This window comes from Pseudorasbora parva, chromosome 21, assembly GCF_024679245.1.
Source record: "Pseudorasbora parva isolate DD20220531a chromosome 21, ASM2467924v1, whole genome shotgun sequence".
NCBI lineage: Eukaryota > Metazoa > Chordata > Actinopteri > Cypriniformes > Gobionidae > Pseudorasbora > Pseudorasbora parva.
Genome location: NC_090192.1, coordinates 27,354,440 through 27,367,900, shown reverse-complemented (window position 1 = coordinate 27,367,900; position 13,461 = coordinate 27,354,440). Strand labels below are relative to the sequence as shown.

Here is a 13,461-nt window from a genome sequence, read left to right as displayed (position 1 = left end):
TGATTCGGCTCCATCAGTTCCGCCTGACATTAAACATGTTTGGACAGATGCAAATGTTGGGGGCGTACATATAAATGATCCCCAACGATTGCGTCACGGTTGGCCTTATGTTGAGAAGCACTTATTTTTCTGTGGTGTTTTTGATGCACGAGATTTACATAAGTAGGAGGCAATGGTGTTTGAGACTCACAGTATGTGATGTCCATGGACTGAACTCTTATTATTTTACTATGGCAAGGTTAAATATTTTTAAAAAAATGACACCCAATCAGTGCATGTTCCAGTTTATTTCATAGTATTTACAGAATAATTTTGACACAATATGCATTCATTTTCAATGTTCTTTTTTCTTCTTCTTTCTTTACAGTACCTTGTTGCTATGACAAAATACCTCTATCCCATTATTGTCCTCTTAGCTCTTTAAAAGATTTGGCGAGTTATCACGTTGTCCCTGTGGAAGTTAGTCCTGTATGGTCAAGGAGCCATATTCACAAAGTTTTATCCCCTGAGTTATTTAAGAATATCACAAAAAAGTCACACACCGAACTACAGGGCAAAAGAGAGACCATATACTTTGAGCATCCAGAAAAGCATTCCGTTGGCTAATTTGCCTTTGTATGAGAAAAACACTGTTTTGAGGAGCAAGAAAAGAGCAATAGCTTTTTTAAATAACTCCTGAGCGAATCTTTGTGAATAGTGGCTGAAGTTTTATTTTGCATTTGCTTCTACTGTTCGTTGAAAAGGGTGCAAGACAAGTTATATATGGAAACTTGTGGTTAATTATGAAGAAATGGACTGTCTTTACACTTGAGCCGCGACTTTCTACGTCTGCACACTACACATTAAAAATGTTTTCCCACATGTTCCGTTTTGCAAACGTAATAGCCAAAGTAGTGAAGTGGTTATCGTGTGAAAAGAAATGAAAAAACAAGCAGGCTGTGTCTTTGGTTGTATTGATGGTATTTCAGTTTATACACACCTGTTTGATAGTCTTTCATGGAATATTAAATGGTGACATCATAGACGATTCATATTTACAACATCTGGGATGGCATTTTCCAGAATATTAGTGGTTACCACATAAAATTAGATGACCAATTGGATGAAACCTCCTCCACCCAGTTATCTGACAGACAGCGTACAGCTTCTCATTTTGCTCTTCGCTATATTTGGCTTCGTAATTTCGCACATGTGCACCAGCTATGACTACTTTGTGCCACTTTCCCATTTTAGTTCCTCTGTATTTGGGTTAGTGGCATATCCAGTGCCCTCGATTTTCACAAGTCTGCAGAATCAGGGAAAGTAGCAATAAAGTCTTTTAAATGGATAAGCCCATCTGGAGGAATAGTAAGTTAGCTAATTCAACTGGGTGGCTTTATCATTTGGATTACAATACATAACTTTAATTAGCAGTTCCAATGGTTTTCTTTTAATCTTCAGCAATCCATTTGCTCTTATCAGAGCTTGCAAAATGCATATCTATGTTATATAGCTGAATTTACAGGTTAATACATATAATCGGCTTTAAATACAGGTAAACATTTACAATACATTAAAAAAACTGATAAAACCGATCCCGTTCTGTGATATGATCAGAAGAATATATTATTTTGTCAAAGCAATTTTTATGAAGCAATTTACATCAAAAAGATTGAAAACCATCCTGCAGAAATCACAGTATTACTGTCTTGAGAAACAACAGTAACTGGTGTTTTGTCAGTGTTGGCTAAAGAGTGTTACAGAGCTGCAATCATGATGTATATTACGATTGGAAATTCTTTTAGAATATCTTACAGGAAAGAAAAAAATCTTCCCTTTTTGTACAGCCAAACACCCTGGAAGACAAACAAAAGTGTGAATTTACAGATAATTACAAATAATCCAGTTCTGTTAAAGGGAAGTCCTGCCAAACTAATATTTATATAAGGGCAAAACCTTGGAGTATTCAAAAATAAATTATATCTATAAGGTTTTACTTTTTGCCTTAGTGTTAGTAATACCGGTACAGGTAAACTGGATATTAAGTGCTTATATAAAGTGCTTAAATTCAAATGATGCAACCATTGGCCATGTGTCTAATATTCCCTCATACTCATCCTGTATAGCTCCCTCCTAGCTACTCAGTTCACCTAAATATGGCACACAAAGTAAATTCTGTGACCACGGCGAAGTGTAAACAATGCAAATAATCATGGGAACAGTATAAGCTGAAATGTGAGCCTTAATATTGTAATATTTTTTTGGAGAGTGAGTTTTGTTTAGTGTATGTAATTGCTGACAGCATTCAAAATAGAAAGTTACCAATTTCAACAAATTTGTGTTAAAAAGAAGCAAGATATATAGAGATGTGAGCCATTCACGACATATCTGAACTGTGTAGGTTATCATTGATCTCCGTTTCACTTAACAAATTGTGAGAATGGCCACAGGTGCATCGCCTACATTCGGTCTGAAGGCACCCAGCTAAAAATAGCGGGAGCAAAAAATGAATGTAACCGTGAAATAACGGAAGGTCATGGCGTGGCCGTGGGTGTCAGATCTTGCTGTTCTCCAGGTGCGAGTCAATGTGCTTGATCAAGGCATCATCGGGGTAACCAACAGGGAAGATTAGCTGGCACAACGGGCAGCTCCTGACGTCACCCTCCTCCTCTGTCTCCATCCACAGCTGCAAAGGGCACAGTGATATGTTTGATAGCCATAATGTTTAAAATCCAGCATTAAAACGGATACAATAAAGGTGAAATGTGTATTTTGTTTAAAATTGTTATGTTAAATTATCTTCGCACAAACCAAAGACAAATTTCCCTGAAATTGAATTTCCCTGATTTTCACTGTTTCTCTGTGGCACTTTTAAGACTTTTAAAGGGATAGTTCACTTTAAAATGAAAATTCTGTCATCCTTTACTCACCCTCAAGTTGTTTCAAACCTGTATGAATTTCTTTCTTCAGCTGAACACAAGGGAAGATATTTAGAAGAATGTGTGTGTAAAGGATGACAGAATTTTCATTTTAAAGTGAACTATCCCTTTAAGTTCTAATTTGAAGTTAATTAGCCACACCCCCACAGGACATTGAATAGGAATTACAGGGAAAGGATTTTCCTGAATGAGAGAAATTTGACAAACAATGGTTTTCTGGGAAATCAAATTACTGTGACATTTCAAACTTGAAGACTTTTTAAAATTTAGGACATGACTTTGTCAAGCCACAATTTCTCCCAGGAACTTTTTCTCCCTCAGACCTGTTGCTGTCTGCGTTTTCATCGTGGTCTTAAGAACTATGTACTATTAGTCCGCTGACGTAGGACTGCGCGACTTTGCAGTTACCGCTGGATTTCGTCCTCCGCATATAAGCTTAATGAAATAAAACAAAACTTAATTAATAAGCTTAATCCTTCCCTTTCTTTTATTTTTGTACATCTGTTTATTGTTACGAACCTGTATTAACAATGTGCTTTCAAATCCCTACTATTACAACTAACACTTGTACATCACTTGTAAACTTGTACTCTACATATGAGGCAGTGCATTCCTTACAATCAACATAGTATCCATATGTCCTCTGCTACTTTACTCTCTATTCCAATTGGGCTCTAGAACTGCCAGTCTGCTGTAAACAGACTTAATTTCATCCATCGCTACTCATTCAAGTCTCAACCTCATGGCCCTAACTGAGACATGGATCAAACCTGCAGCCCCCTCTACTAATTTCACTTTTTTCCACACCCCTTGTCCGATTTGTACGGGTGGAGGTACTAGTTTACTTATCTTAAACAAATTGGAATTCAATCCTTAACCATCTCTATCTGCCAACAGCTCATTCGAATCACACTCAATCACTTTTACTCACCATGTAAAAATCCAGTTGTCTATCGTCCCCCAGGTCAACAGGGTAACTTCTTGGAGAAGTTGGATGTGTTACTCTCTAACTTCTCGGAAAATGGTACTCCTCTGGTACTACTCTGTGACTGTGAAAAACACCATGCAGCAGACTTCAACACTCTACTGACCTCTTTTGACCTCAAGTGAATGTCTACTATGGTGACTAAAGTCTGGTAACCAATTGGTCCTTGTCTTCACACGCTACTGCTCCACAGACAATGCTTTAGTTACTCCATTTCACACCTCAGACCACTTTTAACCTCATAGTGATTCCTGACACAACAGACACTCCTCCGTAGGTCACCTTTCTCTCCCTTTTCGCCTTTCTACTATGGCTTCATCCTCACTTCCTCCACCTGCTCAGTTTTCGGCACTGGACACTAACAGGACACTACTGACTCTCTGCTCCATTCTAATATCATGCTTAGACAACTTGTGCTCCATCTCACCCAGACTAGCATGCACCACCACCTCTGCCCTCTGGCTGTCCAATGTTCTCCGTGAACATCGCTCTAGACTGCAGAGAGGAAGTGGCGCAAATCTAAAAACTGTACTTACCTTAGCTTGTAGAAGTCTCTTCTTTCTTCCTCTCTGCAAATGTCTCCACTGCAAAAACGATATACCACCACAACAAAATCCACAATTGCTCTGACCCTCGCACACTTTTCAAAACCTTAATTTCTCTCCTTTGCCCTCCAAGGCAGAAGTCTCCAAACTCATCTTTTCCAATCACCCTACTACCTGCCTGCTTGATCCTATCCCCACTCATCTACTTCAGGCTATTTCTTCTTCTGAAATTTTTACCCAGAACTTTATTTAGCCCCTGGTTGCTGCAGTCGAAACATACAGAGTACCACACCAAAGTCCCTAGTTCCAGGGAAAAGTTCCTGTGGTGGAAACACGATTATATTTTCAGTTCATTTTAATTAATTGAATTGTAAAAGCATTCCGAATTCAGCACAAATTTAAAGCAGCACTTGGCTACTTTTGCTCTCGGGGTCCCCCTACAGTTTGGAAAAAATAATGTCCTCAACTACTGTTGTAAGATCTGTCATCCTGCAACAGGGGATGCCATTGCACGTGCATTTGTTGACAAGACAACCCTGATAGCCCTGAACTAGTGATGCGTGGGTCGTCTCATAACCCGCAGACCCTGTATGTCTATTTAATGGTCACGGGTGCGCGGCGGGTTGTAAAAATATATACAGTGGTGCGGTGCGGTGCGGGCCAAATAACTTCATAAAAGTGGCGCCGCGGGTTGGTGCAGCACTAACAGTTCCCCTGAACACTGCAAGAGGAGTTCAGAGTTCTTCTGGCGTCGCGTGTGAAATGTCTTCATCCCAGGTAACGTTACAGTCAGTGGCATGTTTCAGCATGTCATATGAATATAATTTCATGGGTTTTATTTTTTTCAAACGCCAAATAATCACGATGCTCACGTTTACAAGCCAGCGTCATTATAGTAGTCTATTGGTAACTGTTTTACAGAATCTATATGATACTTCAGTTCAATGTTTGAGTGGTAGGTAATCACCGTAACAAGCATGACAGCATCGGTCGGGCACGCCTCCTTCAGCTCACGCCGATCGACGAGCAAACGCTGGTCACATGTTGATCCTCGTCCTGCCTTTAATCCCATCACTTTTTCGTTTCCTCTTATTGCTTTCCTCCAACAAAACCTTTTCTTTCTTATTTGTCTCTGCTGCTTCGGACATGACTATATTATCCGACGAACAAAGTTGGGCTCGCACGTCTGAATTTAAGGAAGTGAGGGTGTTGGTGGAAGTGACGTATATGCCGTAAAGCAGTCAAATTTTGTAGTTCTTTTTGTTCTCGGGTTACTACCTGAAACCCGAAGTTTAAAAGTACGATTAAAAACGATACAGACCCCATCAGGCTATGGCAGACGTGTCATTCAACCTATTGGAAGTCGATTTATCATCACAAGAGTCTTAAAAAATATATTATGAAGGTTGAAAAGTTACCTAGTGCTGCTTTAAGGAATCCAGTATAAAAAACTAATTTGTTATTCTGTTTGGTTACACATTTCACCTTTATGTTATTCTCAACATAGGCTCATTGGAAAAATGTGCCTCTACTTAAACACCAAAAAAACGTACCTACAGTATACATACAATTTACTACAGTTTCCAGCTCAAATAAACAGTAGTGGCAGTAAAACACCAACAACTTTTTTTCCTTTTCACATAGATTATGATTATCAATTACTATCAATTTAATTTCACTCTGTTCTTCGCACAATAATGTGCTATGACCTCATGGTTTGTAAACTGATACATTTTAATGTTTTCATCACATAACCAGCTCCAAGTATCTGGTTTTTTGACATAGTAAACTTGCTCGGTAGCTCACCTGGTACATAATTGCACCTGCAATGCGTCACGAAATGTGCAAGACGCAATGAAATATCATTTTGCAGAAATGTTGCCACAGGCACGTTTTTCCAATGACTCTGGGTTGGTTATTCTGGCCATTGATTTGCTACTCACGTTGATGGATGGCCACGACTGGGCGTGTTCTGCATGCAGGTATCCAGGTGGGTGGCAGCTTAGGGTGTTGGGACGGGAAGGAATGGGGAAAGCGGAACAAGAGGCGGGGCCTCTACTGCTCGATGAGGGGCTCGACACCCCCAGTGTTCGCGGTGGACTGATGGGATGAGGGCAGGACCACTCCTCCTCATCCTCTGAGGACTGCGGAGGCTGTGGGGATGGATGCAGAGGTGCTGGGCTGGGCTGAGGCTCGAAATGCAAGTGGGACACGTCCGAGTGGTGGAAGGACAGCTCCCTGGACAGCCGTGGAGATTCAGACAATCCCCCATCGCCTCCAACCCCGGACTGAGAGCCCTGTCTTTGAACTAACATGTGCTGGCTTCCTCCGTGCTGCTGTTGTTGTTTTTGCTGCTGCTGTTGCTGCTGCTGCTTGTGGTAGCTGTCGACATAAGGTCGAGGTTTCGGCAGGGTGGACACTGGGTCCAGAGTGAACCGTGGCGGCCGCTGATAAGCAGATGGATCGGCTACTTCAGAGTAACTGCGTCTTCCCTGGAAACTGGCCCTTAGGTGGTGGGAAGTAGGCCTGCAAGAATAGGATGCGGGACCATCGTTTAGCTCAGGCAGAGGTGAGCGACGATGCATGTCCGGAGAAAGACGCTGCAGGATAGGGGAGCGCCGCTGGGGCACAGGGGAGTGACGCTGTTGGATGGGGGAATGACGTTGTTGGATGGGGGAATGCCGCTGAGGAACAGGCGAATGCCTCTGGTGAGGGACAGGAGAGTGGCGCTGAACTAGAAAAGGAACACAAAAGTGAAAAAAGCTCTAGAGATTAAATATAAGCAGTAAGACATGGCATGTTTCAAAATTACTGATGAAAATGCTTCTAAAAGTCAGCATGAAATGTCACCCAACTATTTTCTAAATCCATTTGATCTGCATATGTTTTACTTTTTACATTTTTTTTCTACCTCGTAATCTTTAATGAATATATAACTTGACCTTCTGGTCAAATGCCAAACCTCTCTGGAGACATCTCTAAACATTTATTTTGCTGAAATGTCATTGTCTTAAATTACGAAATTATTTGACGATTTGTAGTTTTTTTAGGGCCCTATCATACATACACCCATCTGTTTGTCCATGGGCGTGCTGGTCTGAAAATGAGGTGTGTTGCTATTTTGAGGCAACTGAAAACGACCACCAACAAAAACTCAATATAAAAAGTCAATATAGCTCAGTATTTTTTGTGTTATTTAAAGGGCGCACTCGTACACGCAACACTCGTACACGCTGCTTATTACACACACAGGGACGCAGCACACACACATTTTTTAATATTTAAAATAAAAGGATTCCTCACTCGAAAAGCGTTCAGTTTAGATTAATCAGAATTATGTACACAACATAAACATCGCTAGTCAGAATGTGCAAGTCACATTGTTCTTATGGACTTTTCAACACAATCTAAAACATGTTCAAAGGGCGATTCTGAAATCCACTGCCGCATTAATATACTTGTGTATATATATATATATATATATATATATATATATATATATATATATATATATATATATATATATATATACAGTCTTGTTCAAAATAATAGCAGTACAATGTGACTAACCAGAATAATCAAGGTTTTTAGTATATTTTTTATTGCTACGTGGCAAACAAGTTACCAGTAGGTTCAGTAGATTGTCAGAAAACAAACAAGACCCAGCATTCATGATATGCACGCTCTTAAAGCTGTGCAATTGGGCAATTAGTTGAATTAGTTGAAAGGGGTGTGTTCAAAAAAATAGCAGTGTCAACCTTTGACTGTACAAACTCAAAACTATTTTGTACAAACATTTTTTTTTTCTGGGATTTAGCAATCCTGTGAATCACTAAACTAATATTTAGTTGTATGACCACAGTTTTTTAAAACTGCTTGACATCTGTGTGGCATGGAGTCAACCAACTTGTGGCACCTCTCAGCTGTTATTCCACTCCATGATTCTTTAACAACATTCCACAATTCATTCACATTTCTTGGTTTTGCTTCAGAAACAGCATTTTTGATATCACCCCACAAGTTCTCAATTGGATTAAGGTCTGGAGATTGGGCTGGCCACTCCATAACATTAATTTTGTTGGTTTGGAACCAAGACTTTGCCCGTTTACTAGTGTGTTTTGGGTCATTGTCTTGTTGAAACAACCGTTTCAAGGGCATGTCCTCTTCAGCATAGGGCAACATGACCTCTTCAAGTATTTTAACATATGCAAACTGATCCATGATCCCTGGTATGCGATAAATAGGCCCAACACCATAGTAGGAGAAACATGCCCATATCATGATGCTTGCACCTCCATGCTTCACTGTCTTCACTGTGTACTGTGGCTTGAATTCAGAGTTTGGGGGTCGTCTCACAAACTGCCTGTGGCCCTTGGACCCAAAAAGAACAATTTTACTCTCATCAGTCCACAAAATGTTCCTCCATTTCTCTTTAGGCCAGTTGATGTGTTCTTTGGCAAATTGTAACCTCTTCTGCACATGCCTTTTTTTTAACAGAGGGACTTTGCGGGGGATTCTTGAAAATAGATTAGCTTCACACAGACGTCTTCTAACTGTCACAGTACTTACAGGTAACTCCAGACTGTCTTTGATCATCCTGGAGGTGATCATTGGCTGAGCCTTTGCCATTCTGGTTATTCTTCTATCCATTTTGATGGTTGTCTTCCGTTTTCTTCCATGTCTCTCTGGTTTTGCTCTCTATTGTAAGGCATTGGAGATCATTTTAGCTGAACAGCCTATCATTTTTTGCACCTCTTTATAGGTTTTCCCCTCTCTAATCAACTTTTAAATTAAAGTACGCTGTTCTTCTGAACAATGTCTTGAACGACCCATTTTCCTCAGCTTTCAAATGCATGTTCAACAAGTGTTGGCTTCATCCTTAAATAGGGGCCACCTGATTCACACCTGTTTCTTCACAAAATTGATGACCTCAGTGATTGAATGCCACACTGCTATTTTTTTGAACACACCCCTTTCAACTAATTCAACTAATTGCCCAATTGCACAGCTTTAAGAGCGTGCATATCATGAATGCTGGGTCTTGTTTGTTTTCTGAGAATCTACTGAACCTACTGGTAACTTGTTTGCCACGTAGCAATAAAAAATATACGAAAAACCTTGATTATTCTGGTTAGTCACATTGTACTGCTATTATTTTGAACAAGACTGTATATATATATATATATATATACATATATATATATATATATATATATATAGGGCAGGACACTATATATATATTATATTATATATATAGTATATATAATTTCTATATATATATATAGCATCGAAAATACATTTTGGTCCAAAAATAACAAAAACTATGACTTTAATCAGCATTGTCTTCTTTTCCGTGTTCCTCAAATAAAGAATCAAACAGTCATGAATCAGCGTATTGATTCATGATTCGGATCCCCAATGTCACGTAATTTCAGTAGTTTCACACGCGATCCGAATCATAAATCGATATGCTGATTTATGACCGTTTGATTGGACGTGGACAGCAAAGTGTCGGACGTCCTCGGACTAAATCTAAAATATCTTAAACTGTAGTAGAGATTTCGGGACTGGAGGTGCGCAGTAGAGAGCAGGAAATACAGTCGCGATATCAAAAGCCCGCCCACACTCTCACAGATGCAGAACGATTAATTATGTTGGTGTGAAATAAACATTTATGGAAATGTAGAAATTAAAGCTAAAGCTTCAATCTGCTCCCAAAAATTCAGAAAAAAGTCCGTTAGTGCCTCAGTGACAACTTCACTCAGAGAAAACGTCGATCTCAGCTGTCAATCATGACGGTTTTTCAGCTGTCAATTTCCCCCCGGTTTTATAGCATCAAATAACTAACTAAAACTAAACTTATTTTAAAAACGAACACTTGAAATGAAATCATTGTGATGATAACTGCCTTCAAAGACATAAACTAACTTTGGGGAAAAAATATTTGAAATGTATTTTTATTGTTTAGTTTGCCTCGCGTCCATTAGAAAACACAGAGGGGTGGCTATACTGGGACCGGTCACCGGGGGGCGATCGAGGCGCGAAAGCTTCAATTTCTGAGAGGGATACTGCCATAGACAGTAAAAGAAATGGACAGAGCTATCCCATTGACTTCAACGGCGGAAAAATGAGGCCAATCAGAGGCATTCACTACCTGATGGCTGAGCGAACTGCACAGGCTCAGACTGATTTTGACGACGTAGATGTGACGTGAGCAACCTGTCTGACAGTTGTAGGTCTTCTAGTAGTTGTGGAAAGTGAAATCTGAATCACGTTGTTTAAATATTTTCTCCCGTTGCTTTTGGCTCACTATCGGCTTCTCCCCATTCTTCTCCCCTGACTTTATCTGACTTTATGTTTCCATGTCCCCCCGACTGCCTCATAGACAGTAAAAGATTGTTTCTGAGCGTCTCCTCCTGTCTATACGGTAATTTCTCAACTGTGCGACAGAGTCGCGTTGGTTATGACGCAATCGTTAGCCTATTTTTACAAAAACAGCTGCTACGGGGCGATAGTGTAAGATACAAGGTAATGGAGCCTTTTATGCATTGTCGTGTTTCATTAGAAATAAACAATGGACAAATGCAGTCTTTAAACGCCTCAGATGTAAAGTTATTCACTGTCAAAGTGACTCAAAAATGAATGGGAGTCAATGGGATGCTAACAGCAGGTGATGGCTTGGTTAGGAATGGCCGCCCCTATGGGTGGAACGCTTTTCTAGTGCTAGATTACCCCCTTGGATACTGCAGGCGTGATGATAGGGCGGGGCAACGAGAAGGTGAGAGAGGGAGCGCGGCCTACAAACTCCTTGTGAAACTTGAAGCTGGCTTCTGCTTTTGAAACTTCAAACTATTCTAAGTAAATTTTTCTTTTAATTAATTACACTCCTGACTCTTGCTCTTCATTTTTCACTTCTGGTCCTGGGTCATAAGCTGTTAACCCCTAACAATGGTAAAATTATAGGGTAAATTCATAAAATGCTTGAATATTTAAATTAAATTAAAAGGCATATCATGGTTCCTTTTATTACCGGAAGAATACCCTGAAAGGCAATGTAAAGAAAACAGTCCATAATAGACAGATAGACGTCTGTAATGACTTCCTCTTTCCCCTCACATTTCCTCTTTGGTATATTTTCATATTGTTTTCCTGTGCATTCACCCCAGCACCTGTGGCAGGCTACTTCTACACAAGTTTCTGACTAGTAACGGGCATACAAGATCTTGTACAGAAGATGCATATATACTGAGCTTCCTGCAGTCGCAAGATTGCAATCAGCTATTTAGAGAAATCAGTCCTTCTATCTATGAATCAGTAGGTTTTTTTCCCTCCATCCGCTTCTGCTTTTGGTCTGGTTTCCTATATCAAATGGGTTGTGTGGTTGAGTGCAGAGGTGCTAAAAGATAAGGGGGGAGTTGTTTATGTTCTCAAACTCTAAAGAAGAGACACTCAACGTGAGAGGCGATCAAAACGTCAGCAAAAATATTCCTTGAGGAATACAGCAAGAGCGATCAAGCACGCAGTGCTAAAAAAAACCCACCTGTTTACACGCACACTGTGAGTTTGACAAATTGGTTCTATTAGAAAAGAGGTTCATTAAAGTATGTAAATATGATTATTACCTAAATTAGGTCTTCTTAACACTACACTGCAAAACGTGTTTCAGCATCAGTAAGGTCGGGTTGGCAGTCGATGTTTCAAATGATCCCAAAGGATTTAATAGATTGTCGTGGGTTTCACATATAGAATAGTGATTTCTATTATTAGAATTAGAGTTTTTTTCTTTGCAACCATTTAAGCAGGTGTTATGCAATTTTTGGTATATTTTTAAGTGTATATTATGGATGTCATATGGCGATCCTTGTCCTTGTACCTGGGCTCACAGGCTCCTGGGAGGCTTTCCGCAATATCTCGGTCTGTTTCGAGGTCAGAGACTGTAACTTGCCCAACTCCTCTGTCAGCTCAGTGTAGGCCAAAGCCAGATTGACTCTGTCGAGAGAACAGGAGAAAGAGAGAGAATGAGTTTTAGTATTATAACCACCTGTAATCAAGTCTAACCAGTTTCTAAATGCCCTGCGACAGTACTGCACCCTGATTATGTAAAGGGATACCAAAAAAATGAACATTCTGTCTTCATTTACTCACCCTCAAGTCCCAAACCTGTATACATTTCTATGGTAGTCAATGGGGGTCGAGATCTGTTGGTTACAAACATCTTCCAAATATATTTCTCTGTGTACAGCAGAACAAAGAAATGTATACAGGTTCGGAACAACTTGAGGGTAATGATGAAAGCATTTTTATTTTTTGGTATCCCTTTAAACAATCAGGATGCAATACGGTTGCAGGGCATTTAGAAACTGGGTGAACTAGCCATTTTAATAAAGTCATTGTCGTCATCACTGCCATATTCTTGCTATGCAAATTAGCCTCATTGCACCAGTTTACAAAAAGAAACATTATTTACCAAATGCACTTAACATCATGCTATTACCAGCTGACATGGAACTGCACTGGATCCAAACCGCACATTACTGTATAACTGACAATGATAATAAAAATATCAGCATTACTTCCTCAGCCTTTATGACATATAAAAGCAATAATAAGGTGATATGCTTCAACACATAACAATGGTTGACAATTATGTTTATGACAGTTGGTAACACTATTTAACTGTGATATGTGTCACTCCATAAGTGAGAACATAACGCATGACTGGGCCAGAGAAGAAAACAGCGTAGTTTAAAATCATCTGACTCCGCAGGCACTCACCATGGCAACCAAATATCTAAAAAGCCTCAGTCATCACAAAAATTGCCAACTGATTTCCTACACAACTAGTGCTAGTCTCTCGTAGCACTCTGCGGTCTCCTTCTTCACACACTATAAAATAACTTTAACTCATAATCGATATTTCATTTTCAATTGTTTATTTATTTATATGATAAATAGTCATGCATTAAGAAATGTATTAAAGCAGCAGGGTGGTTTATTTTGCAGTAACAACTGA

The 13,461-nt window shown here is 39.7% G+C and overlaps 1 protein-coding gene across 2 annotated transcripts in view; it reads right to left on the bottom strand.

The window, feature by feature from the left end:
* Positions 1 to 268: 268 nt before the first annotated feature.
* The window catches only part of tbkbp1 (TBK1 binding protein 1), a 70,780-nt gene continuing 57,587 nt past the window's right edge, over positions 269 to 13,461 (bottom strand). For both annotated transcript variants that reach the window (XM_067429623.1, XM_067429624.1), the window contains 3 exons: positions 12,322 to 12,437; positions 6,392 to 7,182; positions 269 to 2,665 (listed from right to left, as the gene is read on the bottom strand). In XM_067429623.1, the coding sequence (XP_067285724.1) occupies positions 2,534 to 2,665; positions 6,392 to 7,182; positions 12,322 to 12,437 (1,039 nt within the window). In that variant the 3' untranslated portion in view covers positions 269 to 2,533. The remainder of the gene's footprint in view (positions 2,666 to 6,391; positions 7,183 to 12,321; positions 12,438 to 13,461) is intronic.